Source organism: Notolabrus celidotus, chromosome 18 (genome assembly GCF_009762535.1).
Source record: "Notolabrus celidotus isolate fNotCel1 chromosome 18, fNotCel1.pri, whole genome shotgun sequence".
Taxonomy (NCBI): domain Eukaryota; kingdom Metazoa; phylum Chordata; class Actinopteri; order Labriformes; family Labridae; genus Notolabrus; species Notolabrus celidotus.
Window position 1 is genome coordinate 14,791,062 of NC_048289.1, and position 12,115 is coordinate 14,803,176.

The following is a 12,115-nucleotide window of genomic DNA, read 5'->3' on the forward strand; positions in this document are numbered from 1 at the left end:
CATGAGCCAGTTCCAACACTAGATCCAGTGGCTCTTAAAGAAGCTCATCCAATTCACAAGCTGTAATTTTGATAGGGACTGCAGCAACCGGTGATGCAACTGCGAAAAGAATGGTGTGAAGTGTATCCCAGCATGCAGAAGTTGTACAGGCAGTGCAAGAAAGAACCCTATCCACAATGATCCAATCAAAGTGCACACACATTTGATTGACAACCAATTTATCCAATAAAACGCTGACATTGTTCCAACCGGTTCCAACCATAGACTGTATAAAATATAGACGTGGTATGCCTGACGTCACCCATCTGTTTCTGTTTATTGTTTGTTGTTTTGTTACAGCCTCCGCACCTCTTATTCCTATTGTAAAACACTATGCATCTATAAATTGTATGTTTTAACTTGTACTGTTATTTTCTTGTAACTGTTTTTTATGACATGTGCTGCTGACCTCTTGACCAGGTCACCCTTGTGAAAGAGATCCTGATCTCAATGGGTTTTAACTGGTTAAATACAGGTTTAATACATTTTTTTTTTTTTTAAAAGAGCTGTTTTGAGGCCAATCGTCGGCGGCAGCTATCCAGACTACAGTCGTCTTTTGTACCAGGCTGTAAACATGTTTATTTCTGCTGTAAAGATCGGCTTTTTTGAATTGGTGTGTATGTGGTTTCCGGTACTTCCAACACTAGCACTACACCCCTGCATACAACACTGTCCAGCAAGCAAACTGTTCATGCTGGAGCTGAGGGGTCCAGAATAGTCAACTTTACCTTGTTCATTATTAAAATCTATCTGTTCTTTTGCTGTCAACATTACACACTGTGTGTCAGGTGAATGGGTAGCCTGTGTGTTCGGTGTGTTCGCAGCAGGTTTCAGGGCTTAAAGAGTAAAATATTCTGCCCCACTATGAGACTCATCATGTCAAAAAATACAACAGCTGTTTTTGTAGAACGATAGTTCATTAAATGTGAACATTTTCAGGATGTACTTTTCCTTTTTTGCACTGAAACAAGGGGAAAAATTTAGAGTTGTCATTTATAGGTTAATATTATGTTATGATTTCACTGATCCGGCCCACTTCAGTTCAATTTGGGCTGTATGTGGCCCCTGAACTGAAATGAGTTTGACGCCTCTAACACTGTCAGGGAGTCGAAGCTCATTTTTCCGTTTTTTTCGACACCCCGTGAATGCAGGACATGACGTTAGCGCGTGAGTGGGTAGGTGCGTGGGGCATTCAACGGCAGCAGCAGCAGCACGGAGCCATGGCGACGGAGATATTTATTTTTGTAATTAACTCACGTTAAATAGTTTTAAGCTACAGACGCAGCGGCTTATGTCAGCCTGTCACCCATCAAAAGCGACTCCTGAGGTAACTGTGACTTCTCTAAACATTTTCAACGGCAGCTGTTTGACTAACTTAGCAAAGGAACTCAGTGATCAATGTTAGCTTGTTATCAAGACCTTGCTATCTTGTGCCTTTTTCTTCACGCTGAAGGTAGTACATGTGGATTTCTCTACCTTACGTAAACTGCACTTCCTGTCTTTTTTTATCCTTGACAGACCAGGAAATGTTGCTATCGACACAGCTAACAGCTAACCACTAGCTTCTCCAGCTAGCTGCGTTTATTTTGTATCTTATCCACTTATTTGACCCAATGCGATCATGGCAGTGTGTTCATGTCAACAAAACATATTTAATCCAACTTAAAGTCAAGCTTTGGGTGCTGAAATGGTTTTCTTTCTCATCCCTCACCCATGCAATTTGAATTCACTAACTAGTCTATCATTACATCATACTAAGGACCATACCTCTGCTATAAGGTCCTGGTTCTAATCTTCACCTGTGTTGTTGTTCACTTTACAGGTATGGTTTCTATTTGTATGATGGTTTCGCTTTTGTTTTTAATTTTCAGAGTTGTGGTTTTACTGTCAGGCAGGAACTGGGTTTCATTTATGTTCTTCTAAGCATGAATATCATTTGGTGTATTTTTCCAAATGTTCAATAATAATATAAGCATGATTTTTGCAAACTATTGAAATTAACTCAACTCAACTCAACTTTATTTATATATGACCTTTCATACATAAAAACATGCAGCCCAAAGTGATTCATAGAATAACAAGTGGTGGGCGTATTGATTCTGTGGTATCGATATATAGATATTAGCAAAATATTGCTACTAATTAATAAATATGAAATAAAAGCGCATGTGTCACTTTTGATTCTTTTATGGTAACTTATTCCAAAGATGTGTACCGACAAATTCAGAGACATCATGGTCACAGTGTTATTTTAACAGTAGTCATGGTGAAGAGGCTGTTCTAAGCTTTCCACCCAGAGAATTTAAATAGAGGATGTTGATTAATTACTATTTATGTGTTTCCTAAATTTATTTCATTGTTTACAAAATGCCAGCAAAGGATTTGCATATTAAAGTTTTTAAATTAACAGTATTTGTCATGGGACTTGTCTTTCAAGGGTTGCATTTTATTAAAAAGAAAAAATCACTGAAAGTCTCGGTATTGGGTATCGAATAAATTGCCAAAAAAGTAACAGCAATGGTAACATTATAAAAGGATGATTATAAATAAAATACATAAAAATAAGATAAAATCAATACAGTAAAATTAATACAATAAGTAATAGTGGAAAGAAAAGTTAAAAATAAGGTAGCTTAAACAAGATCAGAAGAATACAAGAAATAAATAGATAAATAAATAATTAAATCAGATAAATAAATGTTAAAGCAATTATTCAAATGATAATGATTAAAATGATAATTAAAATAATAATACAGTCCAGGGCTAAAACTAAATTACTCCACATTAAAAGCTAGATTAAAAAGGTAACTCTTAAGTTTACTTTTAAAAACACCCAGAGAGCTCGCCGTTTTAATGTCCAGAGGCAGATAGTTCAACAGCTTAGGGGCGTAAAAACAGAAAGCTCTCTGGCCAGTGCTTGTGTGAGACACACGAGGAACATTTAAAAGGGAAGCATTCGAGGGCCTCAGTGATCGAGCTGGAACATAAAATTACTCCACATGTCAAAATCCATCCCAGCTGAAAGCCCTCTGGATGACTCAAACTGGTGGAAATTCATGAAAAGCTGTAACTACCTCCACTTTGTTTTCTGTTATTGAAAATATCAGTCCTTCTGTTATTGTTGTGACTGTCTATCTGGCCCTCCCTCATCTATCTATTTTTTTTTCTTTTTGTCTCCTGTGTTTTTTCTTCTTTCTTTTGACCGGACCGGTTGAGGGAGATGGTCTTGTTCTGACTTCCTTTAAAGAAAGTTTTCCTCTGCTGTTGTTGCCAATTGAGTCACTATCTTGCGTGTGAGAGTGTGGTCCAGACGAGCTCTGTATGCAAAGTGTTTTGAGTGAAGTTATCATTTTGGTGCAATAAAACTGATCATTGATAGATTGATGAAGGACAGACTGAAAGTATGCCAACCATCTCTTCATTTCAGCTCCCTTTTTATGTGTTGTATTACTAGTTACTAGACTTCGAGTCATGGTCAGACAGACAGCTTTAAAAATGATCACCTGGGACCACCTGTCACTTACTTGATGTTGGTGTCTGTGCTGTGCAAACATGTCTCACATCAAGAATGAAACAAAAATAATGTTCTCAGCACTATAGTACTTTGTCATAATGTTTATCACACATGTACTTCTATTAGGCAGTTTCAGCCTGTGCATTTTAAATATAGCTCCCAGCCACACAGTGATTTTAATAACTTTTTGTTTGCTAGTCTTGAACACAATGGACTCTGCAATGGATTCACTCAACTGGAGAGTTTGCAAAAACAGGCCTGTTTAGAAAATTATGAAGGCCAATACATTTATGTCCCAAGAAAAGCAATAGAGTTTACAAACAATGGTAATGTATTAAATATGTGAATAAAAGGAAATAAAATAAAACAAACAGTAACATTTTCTGGTCCTTTTAACCCTCCTGTTATGTTGCGGGTCAAATTGACCCTTTTAAAAGTCTTTTTTAGGTAATATAAGCCATCCAAACCAGCTAAATGAAGCAAAAAAATCTGGTCAGCATGTGACAGAAGAGGTGTCTTGTTAATTTATCAACATCACTTCATAAAAAAAAATAATAATAATAAAATAAACAAAAATCTATGTCATGTTAAACTATTGTGTGTACATTTAGGGCTTTCCAATGTATATTAAAATAAGTTTTAACATTAATTTTAATGAAGAACGAGTGAGTTATCCTCATTGAGAGAATTAAAGAACACCAATGGACCAAATCTTGATTTAAATGGTTAGTAATAAAGTTAAAAATTGGATTAAAAAAATGTGTTTGGAGATTTTGTTGTGGTTCTCAAACTTTTGGATAATTGAATATGCCCGGGGTCAAATTGACCCAGGAACATTATTGCTGTTCCAGAGAAACGAACATAACAGGAGGGTTAAAATGACAGTTGGCTCTGAGAAGCTTTTAAAGGATGTGCATTTGTGACAGTGTCTCCCTCTTTTTCAGATTGAACATGTTGGACCAAATGGACTGGGATTTATTAGATAATGGTCTTGAAGGATCAATGGAGGACCCCCCTCCCCTTTCTGACATTCCTCAGGTGCAGCCCTCCACCACCGACATCTCAGAACATGAATTCTCCTGCCACTGCTGCTACGACATCTTAGTGAACCCCACTACCCTGACCTGTGGCCACAACTTCTGCCGCCACTGTCTGGCTCTGTGGTGGGAGTCTTCTCACAAGAACGAATGTCCAGAATGCCGAGAGAAGTGGGAAGGCTTTCCTAAAGTCAACATACTGCTGAGGTAAGCTTTTCACAGCCTGAGCATATCGTGAATGAATGTTTGATTTTCTGACCACAGTATTTATATTTCATGCACTAACAGTAGGAAACAGAGACCCGCTGGTGACTACTAAACACAAGACATGTGTGAGACAGGTGTGCATTATGTTCACACCGAGCTCAGTGTATTTCTAAACATTGTGAAACTTGTTGGCAATGCCACCTGAGAGCTGTTTTTAGTTCCTTTGCAGCACCGTACTTTAAAGAATGAAAGCTTTATATTAAGTTTTACATTTATGTATCAAAGGGGGGAAACGTTTTTCAACAATATTTTGTTGTGTGATCAAGAAGCAGTTTTAGGACTCAGCATTTATGGAACTCAACTCAGCAAAATTTATTAAGCACCTTTCTAATGTAAAAGCATGCGGCCTAATGAGATACACGAATGATTAAGCACTTCACAACAGAACGAAGAGACAGGACTCAACAACAGAAATTTACAGCAGAAAATATTAAATACAAAAAGTAAATAGTGAAAGAAGATGATAGTAAAAAAAATAATTTTAAAAAATAAGGAAAACTACAAAAATAGAAAATTAGAAATCAATCAAATTGATAGAGTAAAATATTGAATGTTGATTTAAAACAAAAAAAAATACTCAAAATTAAAAACACGGATAAAAAGATGGGTCAGTTTTAAATTTAGCAAGACTGCAATCTTATCAATCTCACCAATCGATATTTTTATAGCGCCAAATCACAACAAACATTATCTGAAGACGCTCTACAAACAGAGCAGGTCTACACCATACTCTGTGTTCTATTATTAACAAAGTCCCAACATCAAGACTGGATAAGATCCAGTCCCATCTTACAGACAGGACTCGGTCTGATCTCATCTTAATCCACCAAGAGCAGAGCACTTTGCAGCATTTAACAAGTTACAGCTGCAAGGACAAACTTTCTTTAAACAGTTAGAAACCTTGAGCAGAACCAGACTCATGTTAGACAGACATCTGCTGAGACCGTGTTGGGGTCAGAAAGAGGGGTAATGTTAGTGTTGAAGCCACTAGTAGAAGCCTCCTTTCATTCAGTCAGCCTTTCCAGTGTTGCTTGTCTTCAGTCACCATCTTACCTTTGTTTGCATGTTGTAAATTTTGTTCTCACCTACTTATTGCAACTTTAACCCAATGCTCCTCCCTCCAGGGATGCCACTGACAAGCTGTTCAGTGAAGTTGTTCAGAGGAGGAGAGCAGAAATCACGACTAACCCCAAAATCACCCGCAGCTTGCTGGCCTTCCAAAGGTAGGACAGTCAAATCTGTGACACAAGCAGTTTTTAGTCTAAGCTCTGAAACCATGTGTCTTTTTCATGTATGAAACACTTTTGTACTGTGATTCATGGTTCATAATATAAGCATCATGATTATCTTTTTTTTTATTTCATGCATTACATCTTCAAACAAAGAGTTTGAATTTGTCTTGAATTGTCTGATCTTTTTATTCGTTCTTCACACATTTATGGTTTGAAGTAAATGAGTTGGCTTTCATTCGTTTTCAGGCACGGTGACAACTTGAGCAGAACAAAGACTAACCAGCACAAAGGAGCGGGATTCTTCTTCTCTGGAGTCATAACTGCTCTCTTAAGCGTGGCCGTGAGTATACAACTGCAGAAGAAGAAACACTCCCATGTCCACATCTGCTTGTTTGTTATAAATTCAGATGACCGCAGACTTTGAAAATAATGCCTTAAGTCTGCACCTTTCTCACCTACCAGTCAGTGCTACCACAGCAACAGCAGTCAATGTGCTTTATTAAGGTTCAAGCTGCTTTCAGAATCTAAATCAGTGATGGTGCATCTCAAATAGGGTTGCAAAATTCCTTGAATTTTTAAAGTTGGAAACTTTCCACAGGAATTAATGTGAATTTATGGCAATTAACGGGAATAAACCAGGAATTTACTAAATTAAAGGTTGGCTCTTAATAGGGAACTTAAATATTGTTGGGGAAAATATATTTTAGCATAATCCTGACTAAAACAAACAGATTTCATGCAAATACAGTTGAATATCAATGCTTTTCCTCCATCACATGCACATAGCACACTGCTTACTGCAGGGCTATTGAGACCACACCCCCTTCATGCACTGTGCATTCCTCCATCACATACACAGATGATTTCTATTTTGGATGGATGTCTGCTTATAACAAAACAAATATTTATGCTTGGATATGATACCTTTCCATTAAATTACCCTCAATTCCCATAACTTTCCATAAATTCCTATTTAATTCCCATGGAAAGTTTCCAATTTGGAATATTTCGAAAATTCCCCAGCTTAACTTCCCATGGAAATTTACTGGATTAGTTTTTATCAGAGGTTAAGTTTACTTACACTGTTAGTTCTTTTTAAATGTTTCAGCAACGAGTCATTTTTTTTTCCATGAGTGGTTAAATACACAACACCCAAAAGTTCCAAAGACATTCTGACAACAGTGTTATGTAATACTCAGAGATGACCTCAGCAGTAGATGAAGAGGTTGCTTGTTCATATCATGTAGACTGACCGTGTTTATTTTGTCCATGTGGCACTCTGGAGCAATGTCAGTGTTTGTCTTGCCACGCGGCAGCAAACTTGTGTGTGTGTGTCTGCAGGGAGCAGGTAGCAAGGGTCTGTGTGCAAAGCATGCTTTTATTTTGGATGCCTTTGGAAATGTGTTTTCCATTATACATTGATATTGTATTTGACATGAGTCTGTTAGTAAGACTGAAGCAGTTCTCCTGTTCTTCACTTCCCCAGACTCAAGTTTACGAGAGGACACATGTTTGTACTTTTACCCCAGACCTCTTGAATGAATCAACTGTCAAGATACCGCAAGCTCATAGAGATAGCAAGCAGATCAATGCTTAAACACAGAGCTTGTTTCCAAAAACAGCAACAGTGCACATGTTGTGCAGTGATTGCTCATAACAGCAACATCCAAAGATTGTGCTTCAGTCATGGTTCAAGTTCTTGGTGGCTTTTAACAAATCATACTCAGTTTGATAGACGTGCTGCTGCAGGTTCACTTCAAAGTCGTACAGTACCCACTAGTGGCAAGCAGACTGGCCAGTAGATGCACTGTCTGCTTCTTCTGGATATCATGATATAGACTGATGGTGTTAGCCCTCTGCCTTTTTCTGCAGTAGTGCTTCTTCTAACTGTTAGTGTTTTCAGAATCCTCACACTAAGTGAAATAGCTACAGTCTCTGAGATACCAACCTTCACACTGTAAATGGTGATATCTGCATGGTGTATCAATTCAGGGATTCAGTCGCTGAATTGTCAAGGCTCACATTACCTCATTTAAGTGTGCCACTAAAACAGGTTCCCTCCTTCTGTATTTTGGAGGCTGCTGCATCCTCCTTAGTTTACCTGAGTTCTGATTGGTTTAGACTTTCTCAAGTTCTGGTTGGATTGTGTACATTTTCTTGTCTATGCAAGACTCCTGTAGGCTAAATCAGAGCTTTGAAGCGCGGCTATGTGAGTCGTGATCAGAGATTCTTGCCACTATGCAGGCCTTTTAATCCCCTTCTCCTCATCAACTACAGCAGGGGTTCCCAAACTTTTCAGCCCGTGACCCCCAAAACATAGGTGCCAAAGACTCGCAACCCCCACTGTCCCTCAAAGTGATTTAATATGGCTTCATTTAGCTGGTCTGTAAAAAATTAGCCTACCTAGATAAGCATGTGGCTGTGTTTCCTGTGCAATTGAATGAATTAACCTACTCCTACTGATGCTTTTGATAATTAACTGTTCACTAACCCTAAACTTAGGAGTCATCTGGCAACATTTTCTATTTTCAAGGTTTTATCTAAAATGTAACTACTATTTTTGTTGATATTTTTACTTTAATGGGTTAAATGTTCTATTTTTAGATAACTTAAAAAAAGAAACATTCTAGGAGACATCTCAGGACCCCCCATTTGTGTCTTGCGACCCCCAAGAGGTCCTGACCCACACTTTGGGAACCCCTGAACTACAGCTTTGTGAAATAAATATGTTTACTAAGCTTATAATGCATCCTGATGTTGTTTAAGCATCATAAACAAATGTTCACTGTGTTATTATCTTTGTGTTTCCAGTGTGTTGTGCTGGTGTATCACTGGAGCAGCGGTGTGGTGGAGCAGCATGACCCTTTGATTAGTAAACCTGTGTCTCGCTGGACGCCTGAGGAAGTGGTCTCCTGGCTGGGACACTTGGGGCCCTGGGCCCAGCTGTACAGAGAACCATTTCAGCATGAGAACGTCAATGGGAGGTAGAAATGTTACCTGAGATTTTATTTGAATCAAGTCCATGTTTGCTTTCTTTGCCCTCCAATAGTGATTGCTGACACATTACTGATTACAAGCCATATCACTGTTCTACATTGTTCTGTATTGAGGCTTAGATAAGAGCTAAACACAGCAGCTCATGTTGTTGATCTGTATGTTTATGTCTTTGCTTTAGGCTGCTGTTGATGCTGGGTGATGAAGAGTTGTTAAAACCACCATACAACATTGAAAATCCGACTCACCGACGAGCTGTTCTTGCTGAACTGGACAGAGTGAAAACCCTGGGAGTTAAACCTCCACAGAATCTCTGGGAATACAAGGTAAAGACTGTCTGCTACAGACACTGATCATTTGTCTTTAGCCAGTTTGTGTCTCAATCAGTTAACTTACCATGCTGAAGTACTTAAGCACTTGTTGTATTTTGAGGTAAATTAATATGAAGCCAATGATTTGGGAGTAAGTTTACAAGGTCCCCTAAAACACCACAACAGCGCTGACTCAATAGTCTTTTGTTTTCTTTTTTAGCAGAACTATTCAATAAAGAGTTTCTGTCTCCAATTTGTTTGTTTTATTTCTTCCGAGTACATCACACTAAGTCTTATCTTACTCAGTTTTTCTGTATTTCTTTTTTTCTGCCAGGCTGCTAATGCAGGGAAGTCTCTGTTCTTGCTGTACGCACTGAAGCGCTCCCCTCGCCTCACAATCTTCTACTTGTATTTATTCGACTACTCGGAAACCTTCCTGCCCTTCCTGCACACCTGCTGTCCAGCCATCACACACATCGAGCAGTCAGTGGAGAGCAGCTTCCTCAACTCACAGGTCACACTTGAAGCAATCTGACAGCTAACACGCTATTGTTAAAAATATGTTTATCACAACAAACGTTCTAATACAGTCACTGTTAAGAGTCAGATACATTTTAAACAGTAAGATAGGAAGCAGTAGAATGTGGATTTAACATCCAGATTTGTGCATTTAAATGATCCTAATTCAGCACGTGTTTGAAGTCATCATTTTGTTTATGTTCCTGTGTTTTCAGTTGGATCCCAATAGCCGACAGTGGGCAGTGTTCCTTGTGAAGTACCTCCTGTTTCCATACCAGCTGATAGCAGAGTTTGCGTGGGACTGGCTGGCCATCCACTACTGCACTTCTCGCTTCATTATTGTTAACACCATGCTGCTGTCTGTGCTGGAAGGCTGCGCCCTGTGGAGACTCTGGACCAGAGCTGCTATCAGGTAAACAAGTGGGCGGCCAGTTGGATGTGTACAAACAACTAGTGTTAATTTTGGCGGCTATTTTAGATCAAGTATTTGTCTTAGTCTTTAGACTAAAATACCTGTTAGTTTTAGTCACATTTTAGTCTTTTCAGCCCTTTTTAGTCTTAGTATAGTTTTAGTCGACAAAAACTTAAAACATTTTAGTCTTTGATTTTTGCCGAAACATCTTCACTTTTTAAATAATTCCTGTAGTTGATCAGATATCGATATCAGGGTTATACTAAGTGTTAAAATCATCAACATTTCATTCTTTTAACACTTTTGCTTGTGTAATATCTTAAATTAGGGGTAAAAATCCTCAATGAAGATGAGACAGATGCATGGAGGTGAGGAGAGCCGGTTCATAAAGCACACCTGCTGCAGGTAGTGACCAAGCTAACACTGCCCCTCAAATAATAACTCAGCCTGTCACAGGAATGAATCACTTTCGTCTTTAAAGATTAGACGCACAGGGGGGGAACATGGATTCTTAATGTCCGGCGGTCCGCCACTGAAGTTTTCGTCTCGTCATCGTCTCATCAACAAAATCAAAAAATATGTTCGTCATGAAAAAATGAGTCATTGACGAACATTTATCGTCATAATTTCGTTAATGAAATTAACACTACTAAATACTTTCTTTTCGACTTTGTGCTAGTAAGAGTAAATATGGACTGAAACATTGTAAACCTGTGCTGGAGGAACCTTTTATTGTCTTGAAAAGAAGCTCTATGGTGTACAGACAATTAGAATCTGTAGGGAAGAACTAGACTCTGGTATCATCAGCATTATGGTTTCTGTGTATTCCAAGCAGTGTTATGCAATTACATCCCTGTATGCTTTGGTTTCAGGAATACAGATTTTAAATGTACTGTTCAGATGCATGCTGGTTACATATTGTGGTGAAGATGGCCACATGCTCAAACCTTTGTCTTGCACTCTTCTCAGGACTCTGCCACACAAGATGTGGAACCACTTGTGGAAGATGTTATCTCAGGGGTTCGTCTTCGCCTTCCTGTGGCCCTTCATCCCTCAGTTTGTATGCAACTGCCTCTTCTACTGGGCTCTCTACTTCAGCCCTATCATCAACATAGACCTGGTGGTGCAGCAGCTAATGCACCCAGAGACACAAGCACTGTAAAACACTGCCGGTAAGCAGTGTAAACATCATGCTGCACGATTCGCAGTAAATAAGATGGCCAGAGAATCCTGTTGTTGACGAGGATGAGTGTTTATTTTTTGGCAGTAGCCTCACATGAGACTGGCTTATTTGCTGCTGGGAAGGAAGATCTCTCACTTCCTGTCTTGTGTCTCGCTGCTGGACACTTGCCAGCAAGAGAGGCATTGAACTATTTGTGAGAGAAACTAAGCCAACAAGATGAAGAAAAGTGAGATATCTGAGTTGTTATTGATCAGGAGGGATATCTGTAGTGATCTCTCTCTCTCTCTGTGCATAGTGCATTAACAAACCAAAACGCCTAAATGGTCCCAAGGGCAGTTATGCAAATAATAAGTCATGTTTAGAATCTGGTGATCTTGAAGTCTGACCTCATGAGGAGTTTTCTCATGGCTTTGTAGCACAAAGGTGATGCTTCTTTGATGCATGTTATCTACATCCAATTAATGAACAACTATTTCTTTTGGAGTATCGGAATGAAGTAAGTATATATAACTCTTTATTCTATTTAACTATAATGCATTCCTTGATACTAAGGTGAAGTCCTGACTTTGACTGTGATCTTGGTGCCACAGAGCTGTCTTAAAATTCC

The 12,115-nt window shown here is 38.7% G+C and overlaps 1 protein-coding gene across 1 annotated transcript; it reads left to right on the forward strand.

The window, feature by feature from the left end:
• The first annotated feature begins 1,215 nt into the window (after positions 1 to 1,215).
• LOC117830178 (bifunctional apoptosis regulator-like) lies at positions 1,216 to 11,738 on the forward strand. Its single transcript, XM_034708179.1, has 9 exons — positions 1,216 to 1,366; positions 4,498 to 4,797; positions 5,982 to 6,080; positions 6,336 to 6,429; positions 8,901 to 9,073; positions 9,265 to 9,409; positions 9,729 to 9,908; positions 10,129 to 10,325; positions 11,295 to 11,738. The coding sequence occupies exons 2-9, from the start codon at positions 4,505 to 4,507 to the stop codon at positions 11,485 to 11,487; spliced, it is 1,374 nt and encodes a 457-aa protein (XP_034564070.1). The 5' UTR covers positions 1,216 to 1,366; positions 4,498 to 4,504; the 3' UTR covers positions 11,488 to 11,738.
• Positions 11,739 to 12,115: the final 377 nt, after the last annotated feature.

Bases quoted from the DNA above. Each gene is read 5' to 3' on its own strand.
- LOC117830178 (XM_034708179.1), top strand. From the start codon at position 4,505: ATGTTGGACCAAATGGACTGGGATTTATTAGATAATGGTCTTGAAGGA. The intron at 6,081-6,335 runs GTAGGACAGTCA...ATTCGTTTTCAG, and splicing joins AGCTTGCTGGCCTTCCAAAG to GCACGGTGACAACTTGAGCA. The intron at 9,410-9,728 runs GTAAAGACTGTC...TTTTTCTGCCAG, and splicing joins AGAATCTCTGGGAATACAAG to GCTGCTAATGCAGGGAAGTC.